At 37.5% G+C, this 20,319-nt stretch overlaps 1 protein-coding gene across 3 annotated transcripts in view; it reads left to right on the top strand.

Annotated features, from left to right (window-relative positions):
* The window catches only part of lrrtm4l1 (leucine rich repeat transmembrane neuronal 4 like 1), an 88,891-nt gene that overhangs the window by 45,504 nt on the left and 23,068 nt on the right, over positions 1 to 20,319 (top strand). The window contains exon 1 of one of the 3 annotated variants that reach the window (XM_039675348.2): positions 10,093 to 10,699. The exons of the other annotated variants lie outside the window; for them this stretch is intronic. Coding sequence (XP_039531282.2) covers positions 10,696 to 10,699 — 4 coding nt within the window. The 5' untranslated portion in view covers positions 10,093 to 10,695. Of the gene's footprint in view, positions 1 to 10,092; positions 10,700 to 20,319 lie in introns of those variants that run through there. 3 annotated transcript variants of the gene reach the window in all.

Raw genomic sequence — 20,319 nt, 5'->3', positions numbered from 1 at the left:
AATGAAATCTTTTAAACAAAAACTCTTAGAATAAATTAAACACATACAGTACTCGAAACAAACAAAATTGCAAATGACAACTAAAAAGTGGTGGGAAATCTAGAAAAAAGGGAGTTAGGAAACTAATGAAAATGAATCTAAGACCAAAATAACTGAATGTGTGTGACAAATATATTATATCAAAATGTATTTTAATACATTCATATAATATACTGTATTGGCATATATGTTAATAGATTTACAATTGTATTATTAATATATTAATATAAAGACGATGAGTTGTTCAATAATAATTAGCTTTAAAGCAAATTATTCCAACAATATCTGAAAAATATTTACTTTGTGTTTGCATGTTGCTTTTTACATTATTTCTTTTTTTAGTTTTATATAGAATATCACAAACCCATGGAGGACGAAACCTGCAAAATATGTATACGTATATTTACCACATATTCCTACACAAATACATAAATGCACAGGGAGATAAACTAAAAATTCAATAAATACAGATACATACATCCATACATTCATAGAAAGACAGACATTCAGACCCATTAATGAAAAAAATAATACAATATATAACAAATATATGGTTGGGGAAATGCATTATTATTATTATTATCATTATTATTTATATTTAATTAGGTGGAAGATATAAAGGTTTTTTTAGAGTGTATTTGTGTACTTTTTTTTTCTTCGTGTTACATACAAAAGTTTAATTTTCATTTCCAGCTAGAGTACATTTAATTAGATATTGCATAATTTTTCAGCAATGAAGAATATCTACTTTGTGTCCCAGAACTCCCTATAAGTGTTAGTAAACTGATGATTTGTTCACTTTCTTCTACAAATGCTGTGCTGATTCAGTGAGAGCAAATGTACAACTGAATAATTGTATAAAACCATCCAGCCATACATTTCTGAAAGGGCTGGAATGAATATTCAAGGATTGACACAGAGGTCATCCTATGGTGTGCTGTTCTGAATATAAAGCTTTATTGATCTAATAATCTCAGTGATCTAATAATCTAATATTCAATATGATGCTATTTCCAATGCGAATTGAATCATGAATGTAAATATTCTATGTTGAGTAGTGTTTCTTAATTGGTTTTGCTGTGATGGAAAACGTGAACTGTTAAATTCTGGAAGGAAACCCAGCTAATGTACTGTATATTAAGGGAGTATGATCATAGAGACATGCAGGTGGACACGCGAGTACCCTAAAAACCACTATGGAAACGTCCTAACAACCACTCCACAACTATTAGTTGTCGCGTTGTCCTTCAGAACCTTTTAAACAATATTTCTGAACTGCTGGTGTGCTGTTTTCCTAAAATGACAATTTAAAACCTATATCTATGCTTAAGCTCTTGCACAATCCTATTGCATATTATGGTAATGATCATAAATTTGTAGTGAATCATGTGGGTGTATGCTAAAACTTTCACTGCAGCAGCCTTCTGGCTGTTTCATCATGTCAATATGTGTGCACTATGTTTTAGCGATCTTCTCCACTATACACTGAAAGATTAATATCTGTGGGTGTATCTAATAAAGGTTGGTTGTTTGAGAGGTTCTCTCGTACTGCGTAATATATTACGCTCAGGGAAAACCTCTTTTCCACAAGATATTGAAGCCAAAAATTTGTCTTAATTTTGAATTAACGTAAAACGCGTTGTGGCAGCATGCAAACATAAGCAAGGCGGCTCACGTGCCAATGTGCCTAATGGCTGTCCTGCGGCAAGTTTACGTCAGAGCCAATGGGGGCACTTTGCGCACACCACGTCACCTCCTTCATCTCACCGCCTTCAGTCACCGTACCTGATACGTTTTCCGCCATTTATATCCTTTTAGTCTGCCGAGTGTTCGCCGCTGCGACTCACTCGAGTTGCTCACCGACGGACAACAGCCACCATATACAGCATATATGACATACACATTTAAATAACTTTAAATGATGTTCTCTGTACAGTCATTGTGACTTTGCACAAATTGTCAAATAGATAATCTTTTTTATACAAGCGAATGTCCACGAATTATTGCTCTTGTATATGTAAACCTTTGCTACAGCTTGTAATGTGAGCAATTTATTATCGTAAACAGTACAGTGGGGCTTTTTTATCCCTTTGGGATACAGTAACAAATGAAGCAAGCCTATAAAGGTTGAGTTTTTTTTTTCTTTTTTTTTTTCTTTTTTTTAATAATAATGATCTGAAGTGCAGCCAACAGTAGAAGCATATGCTGAATGTTCATCCCATGCCTATAATATATTTCCAGGGCTTAGATTCCCATTGGATCTCCATTCACCTGTAAGGGCACTGGGGATAAAAACTGTCACGTAACAGCAGCTATGCCATTTATTAGCCATTATTTTTGGACTTACTGCCTGTGAATGTGAGCAGCACTGTACATGGAAATATCGAATGGCCTGTGGAGGCCCTCTTCAGTGTTTGCAAGATTTTGCACAAAGTAGCTCTCAAACGAAGAGGTCAGGATCTCTGAGAAAAGATGCTTCTGGGGGAATCTCTGATGGCAAATATTGTCTGTTCCATAGTCATTAAAGTATAAAAGAGCACTGCTATTAGGTAATGTTAAGCACAGAACAAGCCCCGCAGGAGAGAATAGTCTCACATTCTGGTTTGCTTCCACGCTGTCAAGACACCCTCCGATAACCTCCAGCATGTAATCTATAAACAGTGTTTATCCAAGTGTCTGCAAGGCAAGGAATCAAGAAGCAGCCATCATTTTCCCTGTCACCCATTATCTGGCTGCCAGGCATTGTCAAAATCTGAGGAATCAATTAGTGTGGAGCATCTTGACAGCAAACACTGGCCCTCATGATCGCCCTGCTGATGGAAGGAGACAAAGTGTAAGTAATGAAGACAGCCACCCACGACCCATCCCTGCCTGAAAATATCTCTGTTTGCGGTCCGCCGCATGGATCATGGACTGAATTTGGAATCAGCGAAGCAACAAATTTTATTTAATTTTAATTCATTTCTACTGTTCCTGTTTTTTTTGTTGTTGTTTTTTTTAACAAGCTGCATGTTTTTTAGTTTTGTTAGCTCTATTTTGTGTACCTGTTGGGTTAGTTTAATATCAGATTTAATATAATTTAATAAAATAAATATAATTTAATATAAGTTTAATAATCCCTAATTGAGAATACAGCACTGATCATGTTAATATATATATATATATATATATATATATATATATATATATATATACAGTATATATATATATATATTTATACAGTATATATATATATATACTGTGTATATATATATAATTTTTTTTTTATTTAACAGTCCGACATACATACAAACCAACATGGTGCAGTAGTGAGCAATCTTGTAAATCCATAATTCCAGAAGTGACATGTGATTTAAGTGTTTGATCTAAGTGTGTATGTGAGTGAGTGTGAGTGTGGGAATGTGTATGTGTGTGTATGCGTAAACAAAGTAACCATTTATTATGCATTACCATTGTCATTACCATCACCACCCCACTCTACCACCATATTAACAATGTAACAATTGCCATTGTCAATCCTGTATAAAATAAAAGATTATATAATAAGAAAATATAAGATAACCTTCCCCCACATCTCATCAGTCCCTATCTTTTCCTATTTTGTGTGTGTGTGTGTGTTAAGTACAATGTCTAAAGTGCATTAAAAGAGGGAGTACAGTGCGAGAGTGAAGATATTTATAATGCAACAAAAGACGTATTTTCAAAATGGCGTTGGCGCTGTATCAAATCAGACAAATTTTCTAAGCATGCACTGCTAGTCAGCCGCTGATCTTCCTGCCCATCACTTTATCAAGTCGAACAAGCCTTTCTTCTTTTCTCCGATGACTTGTTTACTGCCGCAAGGGCAGGACAACCTGTCACTCACATAAGAACGACCAACAGCAAACCATGGCCATCAAATCCATTCCGCTTGGACAAAATCGAGTCCTGCCCTACATTGTTTTTTGTTTTGTTCAAGAAGCTTTTTTAGATAAACATCACAAGGGAATAAACTAACTATCACTACCTCTGTTTCATGTCAACTTTCATTCCATCTATCAGATTAAACTGCATCGTAAATAGATACTGAAGATGGTTGGAGGGACTGGCATTTTGAGAAAAAAAAATACAAAGAAAAAACTTTTATTATTCTATTTGAAGCAATGTGCCCTGGTGAATTATGCACAATAAGACCAGAAATGTGCATTAAGGAAGTAAACCAGGTCAAGTTCTATGTCATGTTGATAATCAGAGAAGCCGCTGAATCTCATGGGCAGTGCAGGTATTGTTTGGAGAAACATGACGAGCGGCTCCTTTGAGTTTACGTCTTTATTACACATGCGCTTGGTTAGATCCATATCTATAATTAAGTCCTTTTACCAGATAAAGGGTCGAGCCACAGTGTTGTTGTTCTTTGTGCTTCTGCTGTGATTTTAGAGAGTAGAGATGGCTATGAAGTCACATGTGTACAGTATATCACAGTGGCCGATCCCTGGGGTATTAATGTAATAGCGGAGAGTGCAGACAGTGTGTTACTCTTTGTGAAGACGTAATCTCAGCATGATGTGCTTTTTTTAAATTCCTCCTCCAGCTCCATGCCTACCTTTGCGGTTGCCTTTCAACAAGCTGTATTTTTCAAACTCAAGGACAAGCGATATACAGTAGGCCTACATCATATTGGTGCCACAGAACAAAAATAAGGACTATTATGCTTTAATTCCTTTCTCTGACAGAATATACCAGTTATAACGTTCCTTTATTTTTGATTGTGATAAACTTGTGTAACCAGATGCAAAAATTGCCTTGCAGGACTGAGAGGATTTTCTAAACACATGCTAATCCAGATGTAAATGTGGATGACCTTGAGTTTGTCTCAACCATTGATTACTGTGTAATTACAAGAATCATATAATAGCAATAATAATAATAATAATAATGCATTACAATACTTGCCTAGTTTAAAAAAAAAACTGCGATTAAGGGGAAGATCTTATCTAATAAATTATATATAACCCACCACTGAACTTTTTATTTTTAAAGAAACTGAATAAAATAAATGCAGTATTGGTAAACAAAAAATACTTATTTCAAAAACATAATGAAATCTTGCCAACCCTGAACTTATAATCAATTTATACAGTCACTACTAAATTATATATGATATTTTTTTCATCATTAATATTGTAATTATTATTAATGATCTCAAATATTATACCATCATCAAGTGAACAGATTGATTCATATTAGATTTAATTTAATGTTGATGTATTTTTTTTATGTAGGTTACAATGTCGATGTGATGATCTGTGCTCTGACAATGTAGGTGTAGTTTTTTTTTTTTTTTTTTTTAAACAGTGAAAAATGTTGCTTTCATTTTATTTTGATGGTCCCTTTAACACATTCTCTTGTCTATAAGTAACATTGCACCTACATGTCTACTAACTCTCATTAAAGTATTAGTAGAGTATTAGAAGACTGGTAGGATTAGAACAAGTAGACATGTAGTTGCAAAGTTACTTATAGTTAACAGCATGTTCAAAAAGGACCATCAAAATAAAGTATTACCATGTCTTCATGTTTAACAATGATTATTTAATAATGAATGTTGTTTTAAATTGTTTACTTTTTTTATATTGGCAGAACAATTACAGTATGGTGTGTGCAGTGTTTGTGTTTGACAGCTAAGTTTGCTTGTAACTGGCCAAACTAATTACAAACTGTTTACAATAAGGACTACAATTTTTTACAACTATGCCAGTTTCCAAAGATCAGAAATCAACCAGCCTCAAAACTTCCACAAAAAGCAACAACAACAACAACAAAAACACCAATTAGCAATCCAGGGTCGCTCAATTTTCAAAAGCACATACAAAAAATTGAACAAGAAATCATGTGTTTGATACGACCACATAACAAATTGTTAAGTGGATTTCCATGCTTGTTATAGTCAGGCTTTCTTTTGATGTAAATGGTTCTGACTTGTGTCCTTTAGAAGGTCACGTGTTGGCCTCTCCTCTTTTCCATATTAATCCATTTAAATTTAATCAACCAGACCCATAAGTACAGCTCACTCCAGGGAACGGCCTGCAAGAAGACACCATTAGTGATTAAGCCTTTGACAGGTGACTATTAGACCTTGTACTTGTGCTGTCTCTTTGCTCTCTGCAGTTTTGTTTCCGTTGCTTATATCTATTCTTCTATTATTTGATTAGCAACCGTGTTATTGCGCTCAGTGTGATGTAGAGGGTGTTATGTTTGGTTGATCAATACATAAAAGACATCGGCAATGCAATTAATGTCTTTCCTGCTTTTTCAGCAAGCTGTTGAGAGCTGTAAATATCCCCCTTTTTCTGTTGCCAAATTTAGTTACCCCTCAACGCCTCTGATAATTTGTGTGTGAGCTTGTGCGTGAGTATAGTTGTCTGTGTTTGAATACATGTGGATAGTGCTTTATGCAGTGTATATATTGTTGGTCCATGAATTTGATTGGCTGAGTGGTGTTCCAAGAGTGCTGATATAACAATCTAACACACTGGGACTATTTGTGTCACTTTGTTTGCGATTTCCACAGTCTGTGTATTAGTGGTGTTGATTTTCATTGTTGAGAGAGTCATTGAATTATTCCCCCAATCGAGTTGTTCAAAACGTCTCAGGTTATGACTATTATCGTCGCAATGTTACGTCTATGGGATTTTTCGGCCGCTTTTTTTGCCCTTAGGGCAATCACCGTACCTCTGACCGCTTATGAAAGTCATAGCACACCTCTCCTGAATAGGCCGCACAATTTGATCCCTCAATCAGGGTCTGTGACAAAAGCTGCGGGAGGAGTTGAGTATCAGATCATTAAAAAAAAGAAACAGATGAATTGTTCACAATACAATCTATGCCTGGTGCCTGATGAAGACCTCTGGGTCACACTTCTTTTGGTTACAATACAATAACATGCATTTGGAAAATAGTTTGGGTAAATATTAATTTCAAGCCAACAACCAGTTGTTAAGGAAGAGGGCTACATTTGTCACAATCTTGCTGTATGTTTTTGATACCACAAAAAATCGGTTTGTGAATCAGACCATATTCGTAGCATTTTTTTTTTTTTTTTTATTATTCACTAGAACCAGTAATAGGGGGTTGTTTTGGGAATAGGGGTTAGCTTTGGGAATAGGGGTTAGCTTTGCGTTGTCTGTTTTTGATTTCAATCAATTTCAAAGTCATGAGAGTCTCTTTTCCAACATGCAGTTAGAAGTTAGCATCCAGCATGTATACGGACGCAGCAGCAAAAATAAAGAAATGCAGCCTTTGTAATTCTAAGGACCAGAAAGGAAGTGGAATTGTTCACAAAAACAAATACAAATTATTGAAAACAAATAAAAAGTTGAGCCTGGTAAATCGGCAGATGTCCTTCAGTTTGGGGGCTCTTAAGGCAATCAATAGAAAGACAACTCATCCCGACTCATGTTTAAGTTCTGAATCACTGAAATGGAGCGGACAGAACTGGCCGGTTATGAGAGATTTCCTTTATTACCTTTAAAATGTCACATGCTTATTGAAGGCATCCTCAAGGGATGAATTATATTTTTCTACGCAATGAAATTCACATCAGACTAGAACTTTTTGTAAAGCGCAGTATGCAATTTAATGTGTGAACTTCCATCCAGAATTCCTGTTATGACATCTCATAATCATGAAATATGTATGATGCCCTGGGAGAGATATTGAGAGCCATGTAATTGGCTTACATCAGCATAGCAGAACCTTTTGGTGTTGTTTCAAGACAAATGGGTGACAATTGGTTTCCTGTCTGGGCTGAGTGTTTTTTTTTTTTTTTTAACCACATTATCACATCCATCACAGACTCAGAAGGCAACATGCTTTTTATAAATCATAATCATATGAGAGAGAGTAAACAATGACAGAATTGTTTCTTTGGTTAAGGATTAAATGATTTGGATTGGATATGCTTACACTCTCATTACAAGACTTTTTAGTTACTGAATAAACATTTCTTTTCAACACAGCAGCTAACACAATGATGAATTAAGCTATGCTGTTAACAGTGACCTTGTTTTGCCTTCGTCCATCATTGCCTTGCCATCGGCTCCTGTTTTTGCCTAACTCGCACTGCTTAAACTGGATAATCCCCTGCTAAAATTTATTCCATTGCTTAAAATTATCTGCATGTCTTCAATGCGGCAAAAGATCAAATAAAGCCATAGCATCCTTAATCCACTCATATCACGACTGCCAATGTGTGAAAGTTCCAAGAATTTTTTTTCATTGTGAAAATCTTGTTTAAGACAGCGTAGATGGAATTGAGTTTTGAAATTTATATTATTTCTAATGAGAGATCATCTTGTCTTTTTCACTTGCAGATAATCTGCCAAAAAACATTTCGAAAGCTTCAAAAACCGTTGTTGCACCAATTGTTAAAAGAGCCCATTATAAAATAATCGACTTACGGAGCATAAAATTAGATGGATTCACAGGTAAAAGGCCGGAGGAAAACTCATCAACATGCACACTACATTTACCCACCGGATAAAAATAAATAAATAAATAAATAAATAAAAAAAACCATCAGGCAGAAAAATGTCACATTCTATAGCATTCCCATATTAATTAAAGTATTTAATTAAAGTGGCTTCTAACTATTTTGCTTTACTTTGAATCATATATGGACGGTTAGTCAGATCACAAGAGCAGCCTGGAACAAATCAACTTTAATCAGGATAATTATTTTTCATTGATCATATATCAAGTGTTTTTTTTAGTTCAGCTGCTGGCTCTCTTGTTTAACAGCATACTATTTATCAAGACCTGCAGAAATACTTTATTTTAAATAATGCCAATAAAAATAACAAAACAAGAGTTAAACTTGGCGATTGTCTTCACTATTGTGACATACATCCAATTGAAACAGCTTCTTAAACAAGAAACAATTTATGGCAGGACTTGATTTTGTCCATGTGGAATTGGATGGTTGTGTTTTGCTATTGGTCGATCTCATGTATGTGATAGGAAGTTATTTTGATTAAAGATCAAGAGGCAAATGGACTTTTTTAAGTAATGATGCATGGATATATTATTTATAAGAAATACCGCAATATTCCTTAAAAAAGTAAAAGATTTTAAGGTGACTTTAATTTCTCCACTAATTTGATCACTAAATTGGAACTGGCTCTATGGCTGTTTTTCCTAACACTAATTAGGGACTCCGAAAAAAGCACCAGGGGGACTAAAAAGGAAATATTCATATTTTGTTTGTTGTTAAAGAATTTAATGTCATAACATGCTGGATTATTTCGTTTTATATATTTTCTTTCATTTTTTAAATGGGCCTCAGTGCCTGTATCAGATACAGTTGTGCATGTATCTGAAAGTCTACTTCACAGTGTGCAGCTAACGATAGATTGAAAATCTTGCTTATCAAGTAATTAAATAAACAGACATTAAATATTGATTTGAGCTGAAATTATTTGAACAAAAATCCTCCAGAGCAAGGTTGCCTCGGCCAAATACAGAAAATATTGACGTATAATTCCATGAATGAGTCAGTCAAGTATTCTGGATCTGTGTGATTTATAAAAAAAAAAACAAAAAAAAAAAAACTAATTTGTATAGTTTTAAACTGAATACATTGAAAGCAATTAATAATCAGCATTAATAATCATATATAGAATATATATTCAAAAGTAAAAAAAAAAACCCCGTCAAATTGTATCGTCAAATCAAAAGCAACAACAGCAACTTATATCATCTCATTTGATTGATTAGGAGTGAATCATCTTTAAATGAATGAAAATCGTTCAAGAATGCACTGTAAAGTAGGCTATTTAAGGAATCAAGACTAGTGTAGCATAACCCATTAATGCATGCCAATGTTGTTAATGGAGTATGTCAGTGTTACATTAATGTTTTATATTAAGAAAATAAAAATAAATAAGTAAAATTGTTAGTGTCCAGTGGTGCTACCACACACACACACACACACACACACACACACACACACACACACACACAGGGTCTCCATTGTTACTTTTTAGTGATTAACAGTGTGTCGTTTTCATCCATCAACAGTCTTGGTTAAGTAGGGTGTTCTGCCATTCTGTAATTGTTTACCGCAGCGGGTTTGCCTCCGGGTCACCTTTATTATGACTGTGTGGAGGACCTGAGGGCGGGAGGGAGCGCGCAATCATCATCACGCTGGTCTGTGATATTTCTCAGGGACGAGACTCGACTGCGGCGGCGAGCAGAGATTTACTCTAATGCAAAGCCCTCAACACTCGCTCTTTCTTTTGGCTTTGCTTACCTCTCTGGTCGATAAGCTCCGCATGATTTAAGCATTATTGCTTAAAGTATGCGACCCAGAACAACTTTTGCCCTTATATTCAGACAGTTCCTTGGCGAGAATTGAATTATATTCCGTTTGATCGACGGATGACCATCATGTTTAATGCTGTTGGAAATGTACCGGTTTTCCGTTTTATTGGATTCAACGGGGGAGGCAGCACGTTTTAAAGTTTATTTTTGCGACATGGAGTCGGATCGATAATGATTTTAGTTCGGCTGTAATACTGCTCGGACTAAAGTCTTCGTTGGAGTGGATCCTGAGAGACTGATATCTGTGGAGTAACCTCGGGGATTAAACGCGAGTGGAATCAAAAGCGCGCGGCTGATATGGGTGAGTTGGCATCCTGGGATACAGTTTATCCGTTGCGTTGATTCATAAAAAAATCTTTATATTTATAATTGATGTTATGTAATTTGCAGATTTAAAACATATAGTGGTCCATTTATGTAACATTAAACAAAAATGCACATTTTCTCATCTTTTTATTTGTAGCCAGTTAAAAAAAGTCAAACTATAGGCTAAAGTAAAATATTCGTTTTTTCTTCTTCTTCTGTATTTATTAGATGATTCATTGCAATTTTAAAATTATCTCAAGGTGTTGATAATATCACATTTCAAATCATTTTTGGCTTGCCAGTGAAAATTATTGGCTTTTTTTGTTATTTCAACGCATCAATTCGTGATGGGCAGTTCGACTCATTTCCACGAATCGATTCTTTCAAACAATTCGTGTCAAAGTAGCAGTTTGAAAAGAAGCTTTTGCGTTATTACGTGGTCCCTGACATCATGTTTTAAAATATTCCAACAAAGTAATTTCTGCCATTAATTTCTAGTTTGGTTGGACTGGAGAGAATATGTTTTGAAAGCAGACACAGATTTTCATTTTACTTGCGTTTTATCAGTATATTCTTTCAATGCAATACCTAAAGTATCGAGAAAGATGCCTTACAATTTCAGTAAGCCCAGTAAATCTTTAATTAAGATACAGAACACCCAATAAAAGAAACACTCTTTCTTTAGGGGAACACAAAAAAGACGCCTCATAAAAATTGCCTCAGTGAAAAATGCCACAGAATCAATGTCAATGGTTATCCAGTAGAGCTGTACGATTCTGGATAAATTGACAATCAGGATTTTTTAGTTTCAAAAGTCTCGGTTACGTATGGTAACCCTCGTTCCCTGAGGAGGGAATGGAGATGTGCGTGAATCTGGTCATGGAGGAATAAACATATGGGGTCACCGCAGGGGCCGCTACACATGGACACCCAGCCAAACACAGGTTCCACAAGCATACGAATGTAGGCCTGGCATCAGACGCTCCGCAACGTCTTACTGCTGAAGGGGTGATGAGGAACTCACTGGGTCAGCCATTTCTGGGGAACACTACTGGAACAAAAAGACGCACTAAGAACAGGTCCCTTTGCGCTACTGACCACTGGGGGCGAGTGTACCGGAAGATACCGGCTCTGCACAGAGGCTATAGAATCTAGCGAACGTGTTAGGTATCACCCAGCCCGGAGCTCTACATATATCTATCAGCGAGGCGCCTTGAGCCAGCGCCCAGGAGGAAGCAACACTTCTAGTTGAGTGTGCTCGCAACCCAAACAGGCGAGGCACGCCTTGGGCTTCGTAAGCCAAGGCGATGGCATCCACTATCCAGTGGGCCATTCTTTGCTTGGAGACAGCCTTTCCCTTCTGCTGGCCTCCATAACAGACGAAGAGCTAATCTGAGGTCCTGAAACTTTGCGTTCTGTCCACAAGCCAGGGCTGGGTCTGCCTCGTCCGAAGGCAGCGCTTGCAGGTTCACTACCTGGTCCCTAAAGGGAGTGGTAGGAACCTTTAACCATATCCAAACCGGGGTCTCTCAAGACAACTTGAGAGTTAGCCGGCCCGAATTCTAGGCACAATTTGTCGAGCAAAAACGCTTGCAGGTCCCCTACCCTCTTGATTAAAGCCAGAGCAGTCACGAGCACTGTCTTTATTGACAGGATCTTTAACTCAGCTGACTGCAGTGGCTCAAAGGGAGGTCTCGGCAGTGTGCTGAGCACCAGAGACAGGTCCCAAGAATGTAAGAGGGGGGTCGAGGCAGATTCAGTCTCCTCGCTCCTCTCAGGAACCTGACGATCAGGTCATACTTTCCTGACAACTTACCTTCAACTGCATCATGATGTGAGGCAACATACACATTGAAGGTGGAGGGAGACAGCCTTCGCTCCAACCCATCTTGCTGGAAGGAAACCATGACTCTGATCTGACTTCTTCAGGAGTCTTCCTATTCAACGAACAGGTTTTACTTCAGAGCATAGAGGCGCCTCATTGAGGGGGCTATAGCAGAAGTGATGGTGTCTACCACTGCTTGGGTTAGGTCACCTAAAACCTAGAGAGGTGAGGGGTCCGAGGAGACTGGCTCAGTGGGTTACCTCTCACTGTGATCCTCAGGTCACCCAGGCTATTAACCGAAGTAGGCTTCTTCTATAAGCACTAGATTGAGTAATAAGTGAAGGGGCTCCACCTCTTTCGAGGTAACGGAGTCTTTACCATAACGCCGCAATGGTCATGTTCTCGCAATGAGAACATAAGTCATCCATGAGCACCATTTCAGCGTTTCTATACCCCAAGGACATGATGATATATCACATGATGATATTTTGCACATTCAAAATATCTTCCGCTGAAAGTCATTCAGGTTTGAAACAATGAAATAGTTTTCAGTTTTGGATGAATCATTCCTTAAAAAAACATGGGTACAACAAATTATACATCAGTATGCAAAGTGCCACTCTTAATATTGAATTATGAAAGATAAAGCTTGTCTTCAGGCAAGGCAAGGCAAGTTTATTTATAAAGCACATTTCATAAAAAATGGTAATTCAAAGCGCTTTACATAGGAGTTAAAATAACCAAAATAAATAATAATAATTAAAACAGTTTAGAAAAAAAAAATAAACTAATATAATAATAAACCCCTCTCTGAGATGGAAGAGATTGAGCTGATTTATGGTGCCACTGAACCTCTAGCCCAGGGACGTACTCTGCTGGGGTGGTGCTACACCAGTAATGCCCAGGGGGAACTGTAAAGCGGGTCTTTATAGTTATGAGCTTCTCTTTTATTTAATTGGAACATTTAATTTATTTAGGCCTCCAAACTTTTAGCATTCCTAATCCTGAGCCGGTTACTTAAGTGCAAATCAATTGTCTTGCTACTGCAACACATTATTCATTGCAGTCAGGCACAGTTACAGCACTCTTCAATCTCACAATTAATGTGTGTTGAATCTATCATTTTAATATTGCAGCTTTGGTTTGACTGCGTAAATTATGTGCTTGAGCTGTGGTCACATGTGGATAAAATCCAAAGTCCCAGCTCTGGAACCAGCCAAGTATTTGCAGCACCATTACTATCTCTTGTTAAATACTGAATGGATTTCATCATGTGGAGTGATCTCTTATTTAACCACTCTAAAATTTCATTATCCTAAAAATTGTATGATCTTGGAACACATTAAAGAGTAGGTCTTGACATTGGTATGGAAGAGCCACGGTGAGCTTAATTCAAATAAAACAAGAAACCTTTCTCAAGATGTTTAAAAAGGTTTAGAAAATATTTGGTTGCAACTTGTAGGACATATGCGTTTCAGTTCATTTTGTTTTTTTTTTATTATGGATTAACATTGTTGTGATTTATTTGTGATTCTTGAGACATGAAAGGAAACATGTCCCTCTATCAATTTATTAGATTTTATCTTTACTTTATCAAAATATAGCCATTACATTATCACTCACTTCCTCTAAAACGAAATATAGGACCACAACATAATTCAGATTAAAATTAAAACAACTTCATTTAAATTAAAATTACACTTGCACTTGCCCGACAGAAGGAAAAGGTTAATTTGTGGCCGTTTAGTTTTTATGCAGCATATTTTGTGGGTAAATACCTGAACAGTTTAATCCAAAAAAAAAAAAAAATGATTCCTTGAAGAAAGAAAAAAAAGTTTTTATACTGCTTGTCTTTCCCCAGTATTCAAGAACTAGTGTTATGAAATGTTTCAGGAGTCTCATTACTGGGAATTGACTATGTAGTCATGCAAAGCTGTATTTTTACTTTAAATGGGACCAAATCATGCTCAAGAGTGCATCCTATAGAGAATCTAACACTTTGAGAACTTGGCATTGGCTATGAGTCATAGTTCCTCTTACTTGAGGGAAAGTTTGGATTTGTAGAGAAAATGACCATTGTTTTACATTCCAAGAATAGGCATATTTGCATTTCATGTGCCCATGTTGCTCACACGTAAGCCATTAATGTAATATTTCACATTTCAGTGTTCCTCTCAAAGTTTAGTTTAGAGAAATAGAAAGTTTTAATATGGAAAGTGCAGTTTTTTATTAAATGTTTGCTCAGTCTATCATATGGCTGAAGTGATATTAAAATTAGTGTTGACTTGACAGCTGAGCTTGAACAAAAGCAGCGGGACATCAGTTATGTTTAAAGATTAGTGAATCTATAGTGAAGTCTAGTGAAACAAATATTAATAGGCAAACTTATGAGTTAAAACCATTTAATTCCATTCTGCTTCAAATGTGCATGTTTTATCCAGGTTTTGCCATTATCTTGGCACTTTGGGTAATAGCCTTAACTTCACCGAAGCATTTGTATGAAATATCAGCTTGTCACTGTGCCAAGGAATACAACAGCTGACTCTGCTGTATGTGCCAGCATCTTCCCCAGCTATTTGATAGGGGCCTGTCTGCCACAGTTGTACAATGTTAAATGAGTGGCTTTTAAATGAACTAACCTTGGGTGAGCTATGGCGCATGGGCTTTCAAAGTGTTTTAATTTGCGGAGTAAAAAAATCTTGTCCGGATCGATTTTTATCTGCAGCAATACTCATAGGTGGCACACTTGCCACCATGGTCCTTAGATCTCTGATTCATTCTACACTCTACCATTTGCTGTCAAATACTAACTAATCTGCTGCATTTGTGGCCTGTTAGTAATTATCTTGGTTTGAGTTGCATCAAAGACATTCAGAGTCAAAAGTTTGGTGAGGAACATTGTAAATATTTAAACTCGTTTGCAATTGATTGGCACTGCCTTGGTAGATAAGGATCTTACATTAGAGAGTTACTGCTATCATCTAGCAGTAGCTGGCAGTATGTTGGATTGAATATAAAATATTACACCTGGAATATGAAAGTTCTTGAGACCAATTTGCTGCAGAATTTAAAACGGAGACCAAGATGGTTTTAGCATTACAACATTAAACTCCTGCTTATACACTTATTGCTAAGGGTGGGGGATACGGAAGAAATATGCTTTTAGCAGCCAGATCATCAATTTACTGTAAATAATGCCTTTGGTAATTATTGTATGATGATGTCCATTATTGTATGATGACAGACAAACAACCAGGTAGTTCTTGCACTTTTGTACACCTTTGTACTTGTAGCTTTTTTTCTTGGAACTTGAGGGTGGCTATTTTTTGACTACATTGGTATTTTTGTGCCTACAGGTAATGGACAGTGCAGTGTGTGTTTCTACAATCATTGTGAGGGTTAATCTATTCTGATTAATTTTACCTTTCCTATTTCTTGCTCTTAAGACTTGCATGGACAGTGGTGAAACATGACCCAAACATAATGACCCATTACAAATGTCCTTGTAGAGAAGGAAACAATATGTGTGAGTGTAATGGACTACCAGTGAAGCATAAAAATTGGTAATAGTCAACAAGTCATTTGGAAACACAGAGAGATGCGCCTGGACAATTTTTTTTCCCTCAAATATCTTAAAGCCACTAAGTCCACATCGTCGGCTGAAATTGGTCCTCGTCTGCTTTTTTTTGGCTGGATACTTAGAGAATACACTTATGACTCAGAGGGGCTGCATATGGAGAAACACTGGGGTATCCAGCCCGCAAGGTAAAATGTTTTAACCCCAGGAGTGGCAAGGTGGCTTGCCAAGGGAAGACACATGCTCGGAGAGGTTTACAGTGGAATACACATGTGGGGGTCACCACTGGGGAACCAAGCACATGGAGACACCTAGCCCATGCGAAAGCTAACACAGGCATAGTCTCTGGCATTGATGTCAACAGTGCTGGGGAAAGCTCACCTGAGAAATATATCACACGTATCCACTCCGTGGAGTGGAATGGCGAGCAAGCGAAGACACCTGAGCGGGTGCTAGCACAGGTTGGTTGAAGCGAGGGAGGACACTGGCTCCACTCTGAGATTGAAGAATTTGGCGAATATGTTGGGTGTTGCCCAGCCTGCAGCTCTGCAGATGTCTGTTAGCATGGCGCCTAGATCCCAAGAAGAAGCCACACCTTGGGCACATATTCAGGCCGGGGTCTCAGGATCATATGAGAATAGGCTGGCCCGAATTCCAGGCACGCTTCGTCAACGGAAGTCCCCTACCCTCTTGATGGAGACCAATGCAACCAGGAGCATTGTCTTAACTGACAGATATTTTCAGATATTTTACTGGAGGATATTTCAATTTAACATGAGTGGAGTGGAATAAAGAAAGTGTTTAGCATGATTGATATTCAAAATAGTAAGCACAAACTGCATTGTTTATGGTTTGTGTTTCTGCAGCCTCCAGTGTCAGTTTCCCTTTTTGAATAAAGAATATAATGCATATATCTGCAGAATTAGACAGTTGTCTCATTTACATGCAGGCGCAGCACGTGCATTCTAGATGACAGTCAGCTGTAGTTCTCTCAGTGTTTTCAAGCACATTTATTTTCCCCCGACACAGGCGATGCAAACTAGTTGTTTGGCGTTTGGTGTGTCTCAGGCTTAAAGGAGCTGTATGTAAGAAATTTATTTCAAATAATCATAAAATAGCCCTGATAACTGTCATGTTGTGTTTTGGTCTGATGCTCCACCCTCCATCGATCTACCAATCACGAAGTCAGTAGTGTTGCAGCATCCAGGTTGCCAGCTCTGCTGTAGCTACCACAGCTGCAGATATAAACATGTCGGATAAAAAAAATGTTGGATCCTGCTGCCTATCTGACTTTGAGTCAGGGGGGAGGGGATACACCGCTCTACAGTAATTTGAAACTGATTGCAGTACTAGTTTTGGCCACAATCTTACATACAGCTCCTTTTATGTGAAATCTAAATCTATGCAGCAATTGAGTAATTGCTAACAGCAACTGACGACAATGATATGTAATTATGATAGCTATCATATGATAGCCTATCATAACCGGTAAGCCCATAAAAGAGACCATTGGACAGTATTGTTGGAGGATATGACGATTTTTTTTAGGGTTTTTTTTTCAGCCTCCTCTGAAATTTTCTTAACAGCAAAAATGGGATTATAGTTTGGCTAAACAGATGACTCTGTAGTTTGCTGTGTATGCTTGGATGGCCTTAGTCCTCCTTTTTTTTTTTTTTTTTTTACAGACAATGAGTTCATGGTACACACAGTGCAGATCTTTAACTGAATGGTTATACATTAAGTCTTCAATCAATTTTTCTTTGTTCTGCATAATGCTGTATTCTTCTTTCCTGGCAAAGAAAATTCGTGTTGCACTTAAAACGTATAAGATGCAAAAGTTGTAATGAAACTCCATTTTGCATCATTTTTTTCCTGGCATGGATAACACAATATGAAACACATTTCAAATTGCATTGGTAATAGCTTCAGAGTAATTATGGTTTATGTAATGATTCAGCTCTAAAATGACTAATCAATTTCCACAGAACACTATAAAATATGGCATTAAAGATATTGCTGGACATTAGTCACATCTTAAAGTTGATTAGTTCATAGGTGATAATTACTAAGTTTTAAAAATGGTCCCTAGTAAATTAATCCAAATGACTGTGTTAAGACTCCTTCTGTAATTCTAGTCTAATTCAAAAGAGAGTGCCAAAACTAAATAACAGATTTATAGTGATTTGCCTTATGCTAGGGATGCACCGATACCACTTTTTTGGAAAACGAGTACGAGTACGAGTACTTGCATTTCAGTACTCGCCGATACCGATACCGAGTACTTAATAAAAAAACAAAAAAAAACATGATTTAAATATTTTTATATACGGGTTTTTAGGTCCTTGATTAAATTACTTGGGTAACACTTTATTTCGATAGTCCACTTTACTAACTATAAGTAACTTTTCAATTACATGTCAACTAACTGTCATTAGAGTATTAGTAGACTAGAGTATTAGTACGATCAGCTTAATATCTGATAACACTTTATTTATTTGGTCCCCCAACAGACATTCAACTGACTATAAGTAACTTGGCGACTACAAGTCAACTTATTCTCCTAATCCAAAGCCATTCACTTTGAAATTGTTCCACACCAGTGATGCACGGGTTGATCCAAAATGAGCGGGTGCCTGGGTACCCGCAGTTACGGGTCATCCAAAAATATTTTTAATGATATTCGGGTCGCGGTCGGTCAGGTCGTTTGGAAAAAAATGCCAATTAAACCTTTGTATTTATATAGTACTAGATAGAATTTTCTATGAAATATATAGGCCGAATTTATTTATTGGCTGAATAACTGGCACGAAGATGACACACAAGCTCAGTCTAACAGTTCTCAGTTCTGTACTGGTGTGATCCGAGAACCGCTGTACCTCTGCGTTCGTTACTATACGCGGATGCGCAGTATCAGCAGTATCAACAACATGTCTCAGTTCAGTGAACTGTTAGAGTTACTGGAGTAAAATATAATTCGGGATATTGGTTTATTTCAACTCGGAGGGACTGTCAGGCATGTCTGAAAGTGAGTAACTGTAGTAACTTGTGGATCAGCACTGACGCAAGACGTGAACTGATGCGAATGATTCAGTTCGATTTAACGTACTGGTTCGACCGGTTCATTAAAAAGAACCGATTCGTTCACGAACCGGCCATGTTTATGATCACTAGTCTGCAGAGAGATGGAGGCGGCAAGAGAAAAGGTGAAGACTGGGGAGTGGAAGCTCCGCAAATACACAAATAGAAAGAGTAAGTGTGGGAGACATTTACCGAAATAATGAAAGATGATGACCAAAGTGCTGCCTTTGTTATATGTAGGCTACGTCTTCTTGCGATGCTGTGTTGTTACACGTTTATGGCCCAATGACGCTACGATGAGCATGTACTACTTTTAAAAAATACGGTCAGGAAGAGGGTCGGGTACAATATTTTCTCACTTTTTTGCGGTCCGAGTAGCGGGCGGGTAGTTGAAAACGTTGGTAGTGTGCGGGTTGTTTATACATTGACCCGCGCATCACTGTTCCACACGGCTGACATGTCTCCCCATCTCCCCGCTCTGAGCTGCAGCCGGAGCCTGGGGGTGGGCACTCGGCGCCTGTGATTAACCCATTTCTCAGAACATGGTATCGGTCCCCGGTATCGGGGGACTTTTAACGAGTACGAGTACTTTAGAAAATGTGGTATCGAGGCCGATACCAGATACCGGTATCGGTATCGGTGCATCCCTACCTTATGCTGTGTAGAACTTTATAAACACTCTACATCATGTACTGGTGCAACACTCTAAAGCCTAGTTCACACTACACAATTTTAAGCCCGATTTAAGCCCTATTTGCAAATCGTTGAGCTCACAGACAGGTCAGGGTGTTATCATGTGCAAATCGAGGGGGATTAGTGGGCGATGAATGCTCGCCAATCTGTTAGTATGAAAGAGCCACCAATGCATCAAAGACGCTCCAGAAAAATATCTAGCATGCTAGATATCCAGAGCTGTTGCAAGACTCGACCTCACGTAATGTCATGAGCTACAGCCAATCATAGGCGTGTGCTGTTTCACATTATTTCCGGTTCATTATATCGCGTGATTTTTCGTGAAAAAACAGAAACGTTGGGTGACAGAGTTGTTGTCAACTCGTGTAGTGCGTTACCTCCTGTAACGGATCAATCACGTTGTGTCGTGTGGGGTGAACAGCTCAACAACTTGAACACACCT

This window comes from Pimephales promelas, chromosome 23 (assembly GCF_988280905.1).
Source record: "Pimephales promelas chromosome 23, fPimPro1.hap1.1, whole genome shotgun sequence".
Lineage (NCBI taxonomy): Eukaryota > Metazoa > Chordata > Actinopteri > Cypriniformes > Leuciscidae > Pimephales > Pimephales promelas.
Note: the sequence above shows the minus strand (reverse complement) of the source record. Positions and strands in the feature narration are given on the sequence as shown.